At 44.8% G+C, this 17,311-nt stretch overlaps 1 protein-coding gene across 4 annotated transcripts in view; it reads right to left on the minus strand.

The window, feature by feature from the left end:
• LOC309546332 (serine/threonine-protein phosphatase 2A regulatory subunit B'' subunit beta-like) overlaps positions 1 to 17,311 on the minus strand; it is a 98,412-nt gene that overhangs the window by 22,729 nt on the left and 58,372 nt on the right. For all 4 annotated transcript variants that reach the window (XM_082245946.1, XM_082245945.1, XM_082245948.1 and 1 more), the window contains 6 exons: positions 9,665 to 9,768; positions 8,587 to 8,689; positions 8,228 to 8,302; positions 2,601 to 2,687; positions 1,429 to 1,582; positions 755 to 803 (listed from right to left, as the gene is read on the minus strand). In XM_082245946.1, the coding sequence (XP_082102072.1) occupies positions 755 to 803; positions 1,429 to 1,582; positions 2,601 to 2,687; positions 8,228 to 8,302; positions 8,587 to 8,689; positions 9,665 to 9,768 (572 nt within the window). The remainder of the gene's footprint in view (positions 1 to 754; positions 804 to 1,428; positions 1,583 to 2,600; positions 2,688 to 8,227; positions 8,303 to 8,586; positions 8,690 to 9,664; positions 9,769 to 17,311) is intronic.

Consider the following 17,311-nt stretch of genomic DNA (forward strand, 5'->3'; position numbering starts at 1 on the left):
AATAAAACCAACAAAAAACTATGAAATGAGAAGCTACATAAAACTATCCAACTAAATTGATACTTGTTGGTAAACCTAAAGGAGACTGTATGAATCAGACTGTTAGGTCTATGTTGCGCCTTAAAAGAACTCTTGCATTATCGAGTCAAATATTTAATTGGAAAGCCCTTAATATTTTGTCCAGACCTGCCACTTGAATGGAATCCCTCATATTAAAAACAGGCTTCTTTACAATAGGTACAATTTTCCCCAAACAAAGACCACAATCACAGTTAGAAATTCGCTCGAGAACAATTTTCTTATTGTCCCAAAGGTCTACATGTTCCCACCAACCTTTAGAAACAAACCATTAGAAAGTCAAACGTTCTAAAAACTAATATTTTCAGGTAAAATGCTACTGGTGTAAGGTCAGCTTTAGATAGACCCTGTCTGGAAGAATTGCAGTGAGAACTAAAGAGAATGGAAAGAACAGATGTCTGCAGTATTTTTTAATGCATAATTAGAAACCATATAGAGAAAGAGGATCCTTCAAACTTTACTGATATAGTTACTCTAGACAGGTGCAGATCGCTGCCAGAGTGGCCATCGAAGGATTGTCTGCACTGGGCTACACTTGTCAGTTTTGCAAACACTCGCAATAGGACTGCGCTATACCAGTTCTTACCAAATTTAATAAAACAAAAAGGTTGTCAGACAGCATTTCTTTATCCAGCTAGAATACAAATGCCAATGGAACACAAAATGTTCTACTTACCGCGTTACAGCTCCCGAAAATATTCTTTCAATTATTCTGCTAGATATGGCTGTGGGTAAGGAAAGAAAAGTGCAACATTAGTAGGTTTCGCTTTACATAGGTTTATAAAACAAAAACAGGGCCTATTTTTGTAGATGTACTTAAAAAGGAAGAATGAGTATGTAAAAGGTAGGAACAGAGTGTACTGTATACCAACAAACACACAAGCTAATGCCATAAAACATAGTACAGTAGGTGCTGAGAATATAAGCCACACGCCTCAAAAGCATTCATAATCAAGAACACCTCATAACTGAAAACACAAAATAGAACATTATATAGTGTAGTATGTTTAACAGCATTTAAAACCGATTGATTTATATGCTGTGGTAGCAGTAACAATGTCACCAACAATACAGTAAGACTCCAAGTATATCAATGTGTGCCAAGAACTTATGCTGTCCACAAGCATTAAGTAGATTCCTATTGGAAAGGGAGTATATGATTGGTGGCCTGTTGAGCACAGACAGTTCATATTTAGAACACACTGATAAATAAGGAGAAATGTGCAGCTGTTCGGTGCTCAGAATCCTGTGTTTATTCTAGCTTTATAGATGTGGTGTGCCTAGCAATGTAAAAAAGTAATGATACAAGTAGGTTTACACGATACAGAACACTCAATGGGGTGGACCTACCATGATCATTGTGTTTGGAAAGGTCCTGCTCATCAATATACAAATCGTGGTCTGTATCCAGCTCCCAGAATTTACAATAGATAACATAGAAATGTTCATATGAAAAATAATCTGTTGATTGGTTGATGTCTTCCTCCTCTAGCAAAGCTATGTGCTAAAAAGAAAGAAAACACAAGTATATTAAAGGCTCTGCTGAGAGCATTGCAGTCTCTCTTATGAAGGACTCATGAAGACAACATGGCTATTTAATCCTGCCCTGTCTAAATGAGCCTTTATTCCTCCCTTATCTATGGAGAGTAAAGAATAGAAAAAATACAGTGTGTTCACCACAAATATCTTCCAAACATTGTAGTGGTTTGCAGAGCTCCACAAAAGATTTTCCTGTCCGTTTTACTATGGAAGACAACTGTTAATGTAAGGTTAGCCTAAACCTTAACGCGTCCAGGACTGGACCTACAAAACAGCATCTGTCCGCCGCATCCGTGCTGAGGAGCGGCAGACTTTGAGGAGAGTCTAGCTCTTGCTTTTTATTATAAATGAACATGTATTTTAACTATATACTCGAATAAATCATGCTACACTATGAAAAATCTTTCTGGCTCCATGCGATGAGCGATTTATTTTGTGCACCTACTCGGAAGACAAGGATGTCTCGATACCTGTAAGGTGGTAACCCCGTTGCCCACAGGAGTTTGACTCAAGGCTTGGCTCCCTGTGAAATCTGGTGAGCATATAGATGTGCCTGGTGGAGGATCACTGTGTTGTGTATCGCACCGTTTTGTATAGTCTGTAACCCTGTGGACTTATGTGAATATTGTACCGATTTGTGACATCTAAGGGCTTTCCTGTCTTCCCCTTCATATTCATTTTTTACATTGCGATATATGAATTGGACTTTTATTTTAAGGACTATTGGATCATTTATCAGCGCTGCACTGATTTCTTTTCTTGTTGTTTAGAAGGCATATTTACCTTTTTAGTGCTAGCAGCTTATGAACTCATAGCGCTCGCTCTCCTTTGCTTTACACACAAGGAATCAATTATCCCTTGAATGTAATTGTGTGGCATTGTAGGAAACCCTGGTGGACTTGTAACAGTAAAGTAGGAGAGAGGGAGGAACAAACATATTCCTTTACAATACCTGTATAAAAAGGCAAAGCATCCAGTCTAACCTGTAGAAAGTTGCTCTTCCTGAGTTCTGCACATGTAATGCGACCAGACCATGATCTATTTACATTATAAAATATCCTCTGAACAACCTGTAAGAAAGGAAAAGAAAAAAAAGCTTTTTACGGCAACAGCTCTACAGAACTGAAGAAAGGGTTTCTGCTTTTGTTTCCAGTGGCAAAGCAGCAGTTTTGAATATTCATAAAAATCCCACAGGCTGGTTATAGCCAAATTGAACAAATCGATTGATCAACTTGGGTACAATCTTTCTGGCCATACATGGTTTGAATCAAAACTGTTTATGGCCAGCTTAAGGCTTCATTTACACCCAAGCGATTTTAAAATCGCAGGCAGAACTGCCGCAATTCTGCACGCGATTCCGCACTTGTTGCAAAACGCGGGACATGTTTGCAATGCCATTATTTCTCAATGGCACCCTAAAACATGGTGAGATTTTACCACGGCACAATTGCGGGACACGTTGCCCAAAAGAAGTTTTGGAACTTCTTTCGGGAGATATGTTGCGCCATTGGGAAACGTAGTGCCATTGGGAAATACGTGGTGCTATTGGGAAATAATGGCATCGCAAATGTGTCCCACCTTTTCCACGATTGTGAAATGACAAGGAGAATTGCGCAGATTCTGCGCGTGATTCATATTGCCTAGGTGTGAATGGAGCCTAAAAGTACAAGTTCACCTTTCATAGCATGTTACACCCATATTCAGGGTGTAACACGCAACAGTTATGAATGCACCGGCCACTCAGCGTCACTCATTCACAGTCCTCTGCGAATCGAAAACAAGGTACAGCAGCCTTTGTGGCTGTCGGCTTGTAGTATTCAATGTACTACCACGGCGTTGTGGTAGTGGAGTCTTCCTGTCAGAATATATCAGGTTTCCTCGTACGAGCAAGCCGATACATTGACCAATAGAGGAGACTGGCATGGCACCAGGAATGCTTTACAGGTTCCTGCAACAAAAAATAAATGCACATTTGTTTACCTGCAAAAAAAAATATGCATTTTTTTTCCCTTTAAAAAGAGTGAACTCCTTTTATACCCAAGCATGTTACTGACTTGCTGCCAATTTACCTAATTAGTTGCAAAATGTTCTTCCTGCGTTTTCTTGTTAGTACCACTTGCCTGCCCCAACTTTGGTGAGTTGCTGCCATAAATTTCAAAATGACCTTGCTTTTTGCTCCTCTCCTTAAAATGCTACATTCTCTCAGTTTAAACATTTGCTATGTTTTCCATTTTCGATTGTGAATAAATGGGATTTTTGTCTTAAGCTGGATACACACTATCCAACTATTGTGGATAGATTTCCTTCAGATTTACCTTTTCTATGTAGTGCAAGGGCCTGCCAGATTGCATACAAATTGAAAGTGTTTAGATTTGACCTCATATTATATGGTTTTGGTAAGTCTAAAGGAAAAAGTCTTCAGAAAATTGTATAGTGTGTATGGCCCATTAGAGTCCATTCACACTCCTGCGACTTGTCAGCCTGACAAGTCGCTGTCCTCCCGCTCCCACTGTGTAGTACAGGAGCCGTTCTAATAGGAGCGACACAAGACGCTCCGACTTAGAAAAAGGGTCCTGTACTACTTCGGGGCATTGACTCCCATTATGTGAAGTCCATGCAAGTCACGCCGAAGTCACGCTGCACGCGACTTCACAGGTCGCCCCCGAAGTCGGAGCGACCTAATGTGAACGGGGGCCATTTCTCTGATGTTCCTTGACGGACAGCTCCTGATATTCATAACTACTGGGTTATACTGCCCCCTACAGGATTAGGGCACCAGGCAGAAAATAATTCTGGCTACACCCATGGCCATTCCCAGGGGGTATACTCCGTCTCCGCTATAGTCAGTCACTCAGTTTTGTTACAAGCAGTGTCAGGAGAATTATAACTCCACAGAGGGGTGGGTGCTGTGTGTCAATGAACATCAGAGAAATGGATTTTATGGTAAGTCAAAAATTCAATTTTCTCTTTCGTTCATTGACGGACACAGCTCTTGATATAACAATTGGGATGTCCCAAAGCAGTGTTAAACATGAGGGGTGGGAACAACAAAAAAATCCCCAATGCTACACATTAGCCAACCATGCAACAAGGAGCCCACCTGAACACACAATACACCCTCAAAGAGGATCAGGTCCTCTAACCAGCATCCTGCAAAACCTTGCGGCCAAAAAGGAGAATCTGCAGATGCCAACACATCCACTTAATAGAACTTTGTGAAAGTGTGCACCAATGACCAGGTGGCCGCCTTGCAAACCTGCGTCACTGACGCCTGATGACGAAAAGCCCAGGAGGCACTAAGCGCCCTAGTAGAGTGCGCCTTGACAGGGAAAGGAGGAACCCGACCCCTGATTATTAGAGGGGCAAAGGTTTAAAAGTAATATGAGGAAGTATTACTTTACTGAGAGAGTAGTGGATGCATGGAATAACCTTCCTGCAGAAGTGGTAGCTGCAAATACAGTGAAGGAGTTTAAGCATGCATGGGATAGGCATAAGGCTATCCTTCATACAAGATAGGGCCAGGGACTATTCATAGGATTCAGATATATTGGGCAGACTAGATGGGCCAAATGGTTCTTATCTGCCGACACATTCTATGTTTCTATGTTTCTATGATGGAATAGGCCCAAACCACCGTCTGTCTGAGCAATCTGGAAATGGTCGCAGAGGAAGCGGACAACCCTTTGAGGTCCATCTGTGAGCACAAAGTCTGACTTCCTGAAAGACTGCAGCTGCCAGGTACACCCTAAATTGCTCAGACCATATCCAAGGCATGCAAGACAATTTCCTTCCTTTAGGCCTGGGACACAGGGAAGGCAACACAATGTCTTCATTCAAATGAAAATCAGAAACAAACCTTTGAAAGAAATAACGGGCAGGGGATCAGAACCACCTGATCCCTGTGAATCACCAGGTAAGGTGGACAGGATAATGCCGCCAGTTCTGACACCCTGTGCGCAGAGGTGATGGCCACTAAAAAGGCCACCTTCTGGGACAGCGTAAGCAAGGAAATCTCCTGAATATTTTCAAGGGAAGCTTCCGTAGAGCTGAAAGCACAAAAAGAACATCCCATGCCGGTACCGGCAACAGAGCCAGCACTGGAGGAACCAAATCTCGGACACCCTGAAGAAAGGTATGCACCAGGGAGTGTTTCGCCAAAGGTTGTTGGAGGATGACCACCAAAATAGACACCTGGCCCTTGATGGTACTCCAGGCCAATTTCTGTTCAAACCGCCGTTGAAAGAAGGTCAAGATCCAAGCCACTGAGGAAGAACCCCTAGAGACTCACACCATGCATTGCAAATCTTCCACATACGATGGAATATCTTCCTAGGAGGGAAGGCGTGAATCAGACAATACCGACTCCGCTCGCAGAAGGAGATCGTCCAAGTAGCCCAGTACCCCGAACCCCCTAGCACCGGGGCTAACACTTTTGTGAAGACCCAAGGAGCAGATACGAGACCAAAGGTAACAACAGAAATGGATAAATGCTCCTTTTCCATGGCAAAGTGGAGAAAACGCTGGTGACTGGCACATATTGGAATGTGAAGGCAGGCATCCTTGATATTGATAGAGGCGATGAAAATCCCCTTGACGCAGGGATGCCACCACCATCTGAATGGAACTTTTGTACCCGCACAAAGCAGTTTAGCGCCTTGAGGTCCAGGATTGGACACACTTTGTCTTCCTTCCTGGGAACTGAACAGGTTTGAGTAAAAACCCTGAAAACATTCAGAGGTCGGAACTGGTACACTAACCCCTTGAAGGAACAGGTCTTTTACTGCCCCAAACCGGCCCCTGTAAGCGGTCTGGGGACAGGCACAAGTTGGAAGGAAAAAATCTTGCCGGTGTAAAAAAGCGAAACGATCTTGTAGCCTGACTGAAAAAAAAAAAAAATTTATATATATTTAAATATATATATATATATATATATATATATATATATATATATATATATATATATATATATATATATATATAATATATATATATATATATATATATATATATATATATATATATATATATATATATATATATATATATATATATATATATATATATATATATATATATATATATATATATACATACACACACACACACAAAATACATACACACACACACACACACACACACACACACACACACACACACACACACATATATATATATATATACATACATACATACATACATACATACATACGGGTCTCAGCAAAAGGTAAACTGGATAATCCTTTCCTTTTTAAGCGATATCCTCCTTTTACCACGGTATGTCATCTATTTCTGGGACATTCTCATTGCGATTGAAATTGAAATACAAGAGGGAACCTCTCATGGTGCAGTAAATCAGGGTAAGATTTAATCAAAAACTGCAGGTCACTTACAGTTAGATACAGGAAGATGCGCAAGACAAACACAGGACCGCCGATGCGGTATACTCCGATACTTCCGGTCTCGGAGTATACCGCATCACCGTCACCTGCACTTGAGGCACTCTATAATTTTTTTTTTTTAAATGGACCACCACTGCTCTAATGCTCTGGCTAGGTCCTGAATATTCTTTTCATCTTCTTTGTCTGGGAACTCTAGGACTGGCATATCAGAATCTGACTCCGGTTGAGAAACTCAGTAGAAGAATCATGAGGTTTTTGAGCCCTGGATGAAGACTTTTTACACCGTGAGGCGAACACATTTTAATAGACCTGTTTTATAGCAGGAAATGGCCAAATAAATGGTTGCCTTGTCTTACCTAGTCACAATGTTGGACAGTATAGAAGGTCCAGGCTTCACTCGTCACAGTGGGGTCTTTAGGGACTGGGTTCCAAAGTGATGAACAATGGTCCTGGACCTGTATAAATCACTGATGCCAACAATGCATTGCACCAAGTACTAAAGGGGAGTGCTCACCCAAGATCCAGTGCCGAAAGCACCATTACAGGCTGTCCCCACAGCGTGGGGTCTGGGTACAGCTCCCAGGTTTTTACTGAGGTTATGCTGATCTGGATAAATTGCTTCTATGCTGGCATTAGAAGATAGTGAGGCCTTGACTGAAGAATTGAAAGAAAAAAAAATCAAGAAAAAAAAAAAAAAAAAAAACACACGAGTTAAGATAAGGGTGAGCTCATCTATGAAGGAGAAAAGGTCCTAAAACCTTCGGCCACTAGCACAAAACTGAGGACTCAAAGAGAAAGGTAAAATAAGGGAAGTTGCCAAGTGGGTGTGTATTTAAAATCTTTGCCAGTGTCCAATCACCTGAAGGAAAACCCGTATAACCCGGAGTGTATAAATATACCTGCCTGAGTCCTGTACTGTACGATTAGGATATATTGGTTATTTACTAGGTCAGTGGCATCTTTTTAATTTTAACCGTTTTGAAGTTAAACTCCGCGCACAGTGCTAAAAATATAATATTTCTCAAAAAAAAAAAAAAAAAAAAAATCATCATCATTGGTCTATCCATACAAAAGCAATGCCTTTATATCTCAAACTGCAAATTGATAGCCAGATAGCAAATCTTCACTTTTTGAGTTTAGGTCTACTTTAATGACATCATATCAGAAAATAAGTAAGAACAGTTTAGAAGACAGAGGAAATTGTTACTTACTGTGGTTATGTAGCGGGAATGAAATTCGGAGGCCTCTCGCAAAAAAGTTAAATGTGGGTGAGTGTTTACCACATCCTGTACAATAAAAAAAGGCATATTAAATGTAACATTAGCAGTTTGAACACAAACGTATTTCTTCACGTATAACTATGCATTTAGATTATCTATACCACATATTCCACAATTATATTTGTTCACTTTAAAAAAAAAAAAAAAAAATTAAAGAGAGAGAAATATTTGTTTTATGGCTTTGGATGTTTACACGGATACAGTATCACACTGGTGCTATACAGTAAATGAAAGTCTGGAAATAGGAGCTGAAATCCACAACATACATAACTAGGAAATTCAATACTTACTTGTAAAAATGAAATAAAATCTTCTTGTTCCAAATAGCTGCAGCCAGGCTTGGCAAGAAGCTGAATAAACTTTGCAGCATCATCATGGCAAGTATGTAAGACTCTAAGGAATACAGTACAACAAACATCATAAAAAAGAGACAGGAGATACACTTTTCATCAGTTTCTTCAGGGCAGTTATTTATTTTTCAAATGTCAACTTTTATTTTTATATTTTTTCATATAGTGCTTTGCACCATAGAACATATTCACCAAGATGAAAATACATGCAACTGTGCTCCTCAGTTACAACCTGTAACACTTCATTATGGCTTTGTGGGAGAGCGTCAAACAAACTATTGTTAGGTATTGTTAGGAAGACATGCCTCTGATGTTTTGGGGATCAAAAAAAAAAAAAATGAAAGTAAATATGAACACTCACAATTAAGCAGGACCCCCAATAAGAGAGTGTGTTGCTGTGACATGTGGCCTACTTGCAGCCACTCTGTACCAAGTTTGGCCATTATGTCTGCCCTTATAACGATTAAGTGAAAGGCACTGGCAGCCTGGATGCTATTCACAGAGCCTAAACATAGAATATACACTGTTTAATGTGATCTATAGGTCATTACAGAAAGAGTGTCCATGTGGAAAGTGACTAACAGGAGTGATATTATAATTATCAATCTGCTGATGCACTTGCAGTATTCTAAAGAGATGCTGACCCTGCCACTTTTCTCATTCAATGTGATTTCCCTTTGGGAGTATCTCACCTAAAAATAATATTTGCTATTTTTTTCCCCTCACACAAAAGTGGATGTTACCCTAACCAAAACCTCTTTTTTTTTTTTTTTTAGGAGTGGTGTATGTATTAAGATGATCTCACAATTTGATAAAAGGAATGGGGTGGGAAAGCCTTAAAAATGTAATGACACAGTAATGACAATGGGACAAACGTGTGGTGTGTTTTTTGGGGTTCCCTCCCAACTTTATTTATGCAGCAACACTTTAGTAAACAGGGATTCCGATTGGATGAAAGAAATACAGCATTAGCTGAAATGGGTTAAAACACTTTTCGCGATGAATAAAGATAACTTACTTTCTCCACATAGCCACACACTTGTGCACAGACACATAACCAGTCCTCTCACCACCAGCTGCATAAAATAATGGAGCTTTCCAGTAAAGCGGACATTCACAAGCCTGAAACAAAACCAAAAGAAAAAAAAGTTTGTCTAATTAATAAAAAGCATGAATGCACATTCACTAACCATATTACATTTATACTTGTCCTATTAAACTCTGAAAAATGCCAGTATGGGTATCCTGTACTGAGAGAGAATTGCTGCGGCCAACAAAATTTTATGCAGCCTTCTTCCCCTCTAGATGTTCTGCTTTGAAAAAAAAAAAAAAAAATCCCCTTACTCATTTAGCTCAGTGCTAAACAGGAATCCCATCTCCAAATTAGAGTGGCCCTGTATCTTGTGATAAAAAAGTGACTTTGCTGCTTGCCATCTTGTTAAAAAAAAGGGGGGTATATTTGTTTTACAGATATGGGACTTCAGAAAAATTTTCTATCTGGAACTGCAATTGCCATGCTGGCCATGGTCTTCTATTGGATTTTGTGGGGCACCCAGTGACCTCGGTGCCCTGAGTTCTTAAGAGGACAGAAAGGGTTTAAGAACCTGTGTGACTACTCTGGGTGCATAGAATGGGCCAAATAGCAGTAACATATTAAAAGGGTCTGTCCCCCACTGTGTAACGCAGGAAGTGCGAAGGAGTTTAAGCAATAGGGATATAGAGGTAGGCATATTGAATGCCTACTAATCCAAGTATTTACCTTGTCTCAAAGAGGCAATAACTGACCTTGTAGATTTCACACTAAAACTTGTGAAAGCAAAAAACTGAAGTTCTGTAAAATCTTACCGTAAAATTCTTTCTGAGTCCTCTGACAGTCACCGCCCACTCATACAGTCTTCACTTATGGGTATTGACCTTTTATCCATAGGAGCAAGCTAGGCATAAGACTTGTTAAAAACACAAAACAATTTGCATAGACACACCTGTAGGGGGCTGTCCCACTGGGCCAATACCCCCCTGCTATCAGCATTCCCAAATCAGTTTGGTAGCAAGCAATAGTCCAAAAAACCCAAAGAGGGGCGGGGGCGGTGACTGTCAGAGGACTCAGAGAAAGTAATTTTACGGTAAGATTTTATAAAAATTATGTTTTCTCTTACGTCCTCTGCCACTCTCTGCCCACTCATACAGTCTTCACTTATGGGATGTCCCAAAGCAGTGTAGACATTAGGGGTGGGAAGCGCAACCGTCACAAAGGCAACGCAGCACCCAGGTCAGAGAAAGGAACCTTATCTGAGCAGAAAGGTAAAAACGCTGGGTAACAGAAAAGCTCAACAGGAGAAAACAACCCAGGAAAGCAAATAACCAAGGGGAAAACAACCCCAACAGACGGGGCCAGGCTAACGCCATGTCCCCCTCAAGGCACTGCTGCGCACAGAACTTTGCGGCCAAAGGAGGCATCTGCCGATGCCAGAACATCAAGTTTGTAAAATTTGGAAAAAGTGTGCACGGACGACCAAGTCGCTGCCTTGCACACCTGGGCCACTGAAGCCTGATGTCGGAAAGCCCACGACGCACTCACCGCTCTGGTAGAGTGCGCCTTGACAGGGAAGGGCGGCACCCGTTCCCTAATTGAATAGGCCTGTACAATCGTCTTTCTGATCCATTTCGAAATGGTTGCCACAGACACAGCCATACCCTTCCGAGGGCCCTCAGGCCAGGAAGGACAAAAAGATATAGCTTTCTGAAGGATTCAGTAGACAGGTACACCCTGATCGCCCAGACTACATCCAAGGAATGAAAGGCAAACTCCTTAGGATGCTTAAATTCACACACAGCGAAGGCAAGACAATATCCTTGTTAGGGTGAAAATCGGATACCACCTTAGGAAGAAAAGATTGGTGAGGTCGCAAGACCACCTTATCCCTATGAATAACCAGGTAAGGAGAGCGGCAAGACAGGGCCGCCAACTCCGACACTCTGCGGGCAGATGCGATCGCCACCAGAAAGGCAACCTTCTGTGGACAGCACAGGCAGAGGAATCTCCCTGATGTTCTCAAAGGGAGGACATTGCAAAACGGACAGGACCAAATTCAAGTCCCAAGGAGGTAAAGGCGCTTTCCGAGGAGGAGCCAAATGACGCACCCCTTGAATAAAGGGGAGTATCAAAAGAGTTTGACGCCAAGGGGCGCTGGAAAAGGATTGCCAGTGCAGACAACTGACCCTTAATCGTGGTCAGCGCAAGACGCTGATCCACACCAGATTGCAGGAAGTCCAACACCCTCGCCACCGAAAAAGAGCGAGGATGGACGCCCCTGGATTTACACAAGGCAAAATAAGCCTTCCAGGTACGGTAATAGATCTTACCGGACGAGGCCTTCCTAGCCTTGAGCAGGTTAGGAATGACCACCGACCAGAGACCCCGATCTCTCAGGACCTGGCGACTGTAAAGCAGGATGGAGGATCGGCCCCCGAGACAGTAGATCGTCTCGTAACGGGAGCCGCCAGAGAGGCTCGATGACCAGTTGTATGATGTCCGCGTACCAAGACCGGCACGGCCAGTCTGGGGCCACCAGAATCACCAACTTCGGTTCCGAGACCAACCTGCGAAGGAACCTGGACAACTGAAGTGGGGGGGAAAGCATAAATCAGTCGATACCGATTCCAAGGCACCACCAGCGCATCCAAGGCGTCTGCCAGAGGATTGCGCGTTCTTGCCACGAACCTTCCCACCTTGTTGTCCAGCCGAGAGGCAAACAGATCCACATCCGGGGATCTCCATCAGCATCTGAAACACCTCCACCTGGTGTAGGGACCATTCCCCCTGGTCCAGGGTCTGGCGGTTCAGATAAATCGGCCTGCCAATTCTCGACACCTGGAATGTGAACTGCCGAAAATCGCCAGGACCTGCGTCTCGGCCCAAGACAGAATTTTGGTCACTTCCTGGGCCGCCCGGGCACTCCTGGTGCCCCCTTGGTGATTGATGCAAGCCACCGCAGTGGCGTTGTCCATCTGCACCCGCACAGGACGGCCCCGAAGATGATCCGACCAACGAAGCAAGCACAGTCTGATGGCTCGCAGTTCCAAGATGTTTATTGGCAGGGAGGATTCCTCCTCCGACCAAGTGCCCTGGGCAGACAGAGTGCCCAGAACGTCACCCCAGCCCGACAGGCTGGCGTCCGTGGTGATCACCGTCCACAACGGCCGGAAGGATTTCCCCCCAGTCAGAGCCGGAGACTGGAGCCACCACAGAAGATCCTCTCTGACTTGGTGACTCAAAGATATCCTCCTTTCCAAGGACTGAGGATGCCTGTCCCATCTGGCCAGGATCTCCGCTTGAAGAGATCATGTGTGGAACTGTGCAAATGGTATTGCCTCGAAGGCAGACACCATCAACCCCAGGGACCGCATGCAGGTCCTGAGCGATGAGGATTTGTTGTCCCTGAGGGATCGGATCTCGTCCAGTAGAGATTCTTGAGCTTGTCCTCCGGCAGAAAGACTTTTGCTTGGGCGGAATCCAGGACCATCCCCAAACAAGCGAGGCGAACAGAAGGGGACAAAGTAGACTTCTGAACGTTGATGGTCCACCCAAACTCCTGGAGCGTCTGAACCGTGGTTGACAGATCGCGCAACAGACTCGGGCTGGCACTTGATCTTAACAGGAGATCGTCCAAGTATCACAAGATCGCAATTCCCTGCGCCCGTAACAGTGCCAAAGTGTTGGCTCCTCTTCTGGCCAACACCCTTGGAGCCGAAGCGAGACCGAAAGGTAACGCCACAACTTATAGTGTTCCTCCGCGATTGCGAAACGGAGGTACATCTGATGACCCTCGAATATGGGGGATGTGCAAATACGCATCCTTGAGGTCGATTGAAGCCAGGAAATCTCCCGGGCTCAGGGAGGCTACCACTGAACGGAGGGATTCCATACGGAGCTTTTGAACCCGCACGAAGCGGTTCAGAGCCTTCAAGTTCAGAATCGGATGCACCTTGCCCTCCTTTCTGGGCACAGTAAACAGATTTGAGTAAAACCCCCGAAATCTGTCCCGATGCAGCACCGGGACGATCACCCCCTGGGCGAGGAGATCCTGAACCGCCCGTTGAAGATCTTGTAACTGATCTGGAGTCAAATGAAGATTAGAGGGAAAGAACCTGTCCGCTGGACGCGAAAGGAATTCGATCTTGTAACCTGATCAAATGATTTCCTAAACCCACCTGCCTGGAATCCGGAGCAGCCAAGGTTCAAGAAAACCACGCAGACGTCCCCCCCCCACCCCTGGAACGGGTGAGGGCATCCCTTCAGGTCGAGGCGGACTGGCCTGCCGCGCCAGCGTGGGCGGCTTTGGACTTGCCCACCCAAGGCTTCTTCTGGCCACAATGGCCTTTGAAGGATTTGCCCTTGTCCTGTGCCTTGAAGGCACGCAAGGACCCCTGATTTGGTTTAAAGGAAGGGCCCTGCCTACCACAGAAAAACGTACCCTTGGGAGCTTGTGGCAGCAGAGTGCTCTTGCCCCCAGTGACCCCCTTAACCAATTCGTCCAGGGAGTCCCCAAAAAGGCGATTCCCCGCATAAGGGATGTCGGACACCGTCTTCCTGGAAGTCTGGTCAGCCGACCAGCTCTTTAGCTATACCATATGACGGATTATCACCGCAACAGCAGACAGTCGCGAGACTAAAGGGGCCTTATCCAAGGCCGCGTCACACAGGTATAGAACAGCCTGAATAATCTGGTCCACCATCTCCAAAGTAGCAGGAGGGGCGGAATCAGCCACAAGGGTGCGTCTGAGCACCTTGGTCCATTCTACCACAGCTTGAGAGACCATGACAGAGGCGAAAATAGGTTTCATCAAAGAACCCACCACCATATAGGAGTGGCGAGTAAGATTCCACCCGCCTATCCGTAGGGTCCCTAAACACCAGAGAATCCTCCGCGGGCATAAGAGTGTCCTTGTTCAACCTGGACACCGTGTGATCCACCTTAGGGGCCACAGTCCAGTGCAAATCCGTAGGAGACGCAAAGGGATAACGGTACTGAAACCGCTTTGGTACCACAAAATTGCGCCTCAAATTGCGCCATTGTTCATTCACCGTTTCGTGAAACTCAGCGCGACAAGGAAACACTTGTGCCACTTTCTGGGTTCTACGGGTCCCAAAAGAAAGCCGCTTACCCGGCGGGTGGGGCTCATCCTCTAAATGTAGTGCATCCTTAACAGAACTAATAAGCGCAGACATAGCTGCGCGTTCTCTGGCCTTCCCGGTGAATCATCCCCCTCCTCATCGTCCGCCTCCCCTACCGACTGAGAGGACTGAGACCCTTCAGGGGGTACACTGTCCATGGCAACCATATCAGACTCTGAATCAGACGAGTGACAAAGCCTAGGCCTTTTTGTAGAAGCCCGTTCAGACATCAATAGATCCACTTTGGACGCTAAAGTCGTAAGTACAGCAGTAATCGCAGATGATTCAGGCGTACCTGAATCTTCCACCAAAGCTCGGGGGAAATTTGCTATCCTGGGACTCCATAAAAATTTTGCCGCTGGCCCTTTAAATCCCCGATAGCGGCGAAACCCACCGCCGCCATGAGAACTAGCTTGAGGTACCCCACAGGGAGGAATATAACCGATAGCAAAGGAATATCCCCTGAAAAACAGCAGAAAAAGACCCCCAGAAGTGTAGCTGTACAGTTACCACGCTTGCTGAACGATTTGGCTGCATGAAGAAAAGTAGTGATGTCACACCGCTAGAGGCTAAATAGGACTCGGGCCAAGGAAAAATGGTTGCCTATAAGAATCAATGGGGAGGCTGTGGGAAAATGGCCGCCAAACACATGCAGAAATACCTTGCCACATCAACGATGGCGCCCGAAAGGGCACGATGCACTACAGGGAAAATGGCTGCTGAAATGCCCTTACTGAAGCCAGAACAGCCTGCCCACACCCAAAATGGCGGCCCCGCGGTTTTTCACCGCAGCGGCCCCCACATGCATGCCTGCACCCCCAAAATCACACCAAACAGTGCCGAAGGGTTCAGGGACCCCAACAACCCCCCAGTGCGGCCCGGATGAAATATTGCCCCCGCAGGGACTGGGAGGAAACGCGGGGCCCAGACACACAGACATGAGGGGGATAACACAGACTCCTGCAGACTGCCGTCCCCTTAACAGAGGCCCCACATACACCCCCGGACATGCAATGTCACAAAAAAAAAAAAAACAGGAGGTGGTATCATGGTACTTACCGATCCACAATGGTGTAGGTGCCTCTCTGCGACGAGAAGCCTCCCGCCCCAGGTGGTGGGGGTGCTGTCAGCCAAGCAGGACTCTAGCAACGCACGGCAAAACCGCAGTTGAGACATCCTAGCGAGGTGGCCACCTCGCTGGCTTTGTCCCAGAGGACAGGGACAGGTTGTTTGCGAGGCCAGGGCATACGCATAGCCTGCTAAACGCTCGATGGCGGGCTGGGATTCCGTAAGCCTCTAGTACAACCAGTCCGATTCCCAGCTCCGGAAACGCTGTAGTCTTCTGAAGTTCCGACTAACTAAGCGCAAGAACAAATAAAAAGCTATCAGTGTAAAGAAAAACACTTAGCAGAAAACAAAATGTAAGAAAACAGAAGAAAAGGCTGAGACTGTAGCCCCAGCACAGGGAAGCCCATCTTACTCCTAACTAGGCAAAAGACAAACTGAGTTGGGAATGCTGATAGCAGGGGGGTATTGGACCAGTGGGACAGCCCCCTACAGGTGTGTCTATGCAAATTGTTTTGTGTTTTTAACAAGTCTTATGCCTAGCTTGCTCCTATGGATAAAAGGTCAATACCCATAAGTGAAGACTGTATGAGTGGGCGGCAACTGTCAGAGGACATAAGAGAAAAAGGTATTTGTTTGGGAACTTTAGGTCCAGGTTAGGACAAACACCTCTGTTTTGCATAGAATTTTTTTAAACCTGTCCTCCCACAGAACTAAAGCAACCTCTCCCCAGGACTAGAGATGGTTCAGGGAAGTTCTAAATCCGACTGTCCTTGGGCAGATTTTCTGTGTTTGGTTTGAGGGGGGGGGGGGGGGGGACATACACAGGATGAGGGGGTAGAGTTTTAAACTCTAGTTTGTACCCCTTTTGAAATCACTGATTGAACCCACAAGTCTAAAACCTTTGTGACCCAGAGGAATGCAAATTGTAAACTCTACGGAGAGAGGTTGCCCCTTCATTTTGGGGGAAGAGAGAAATTGATGTTCCAATTCTTGCACCGAAAAGAAGGGCTGAAATGGGTCTTTGAAGATAAAGCCTGAGGAAAGTGATTTGGCACCTTGTGTTGCGAGGAGATAGATGCCCCTGAAGATGGTGGGTTTGGACCATTTCATTGTGGTAGAACCTTTCCTCCTGGGACATCTTTTTAGGAATTTCTGGTAAGTGCCTTACCAAAGAGACATCCTCCTTCAAAAGGACATACCAGTGAGGTGTCTTACAGGCAGCTTCAGATGATCTTTAAATGAGGGAACATCTTCTATTAGGGACAGTACAGTGTCAGTTTAGGACTGAGACAATGAGATCGACTATTGGAACAGTCCATTTCTTTGTGAATTCTCCTACTGGATAAAACCTACTGGTGAGAACCTTTTCAGGAGAAATCCATACATGATAAAACAAAAATACCCATTTTTTGCTCATGAAGG

This window comes from Pelophylax lessonae, assembly GCF_965119305.1.
Source record: "Pelophylax lessonae genome assembly, chromosome: 2".
NCBI classification, from domain to species: domain Eukaryota; kingdom Metazoa; phylum Chordata; class Amphibia; order Anura; family Ranidae; genus Pelophylax; species Pelophylax lessonae.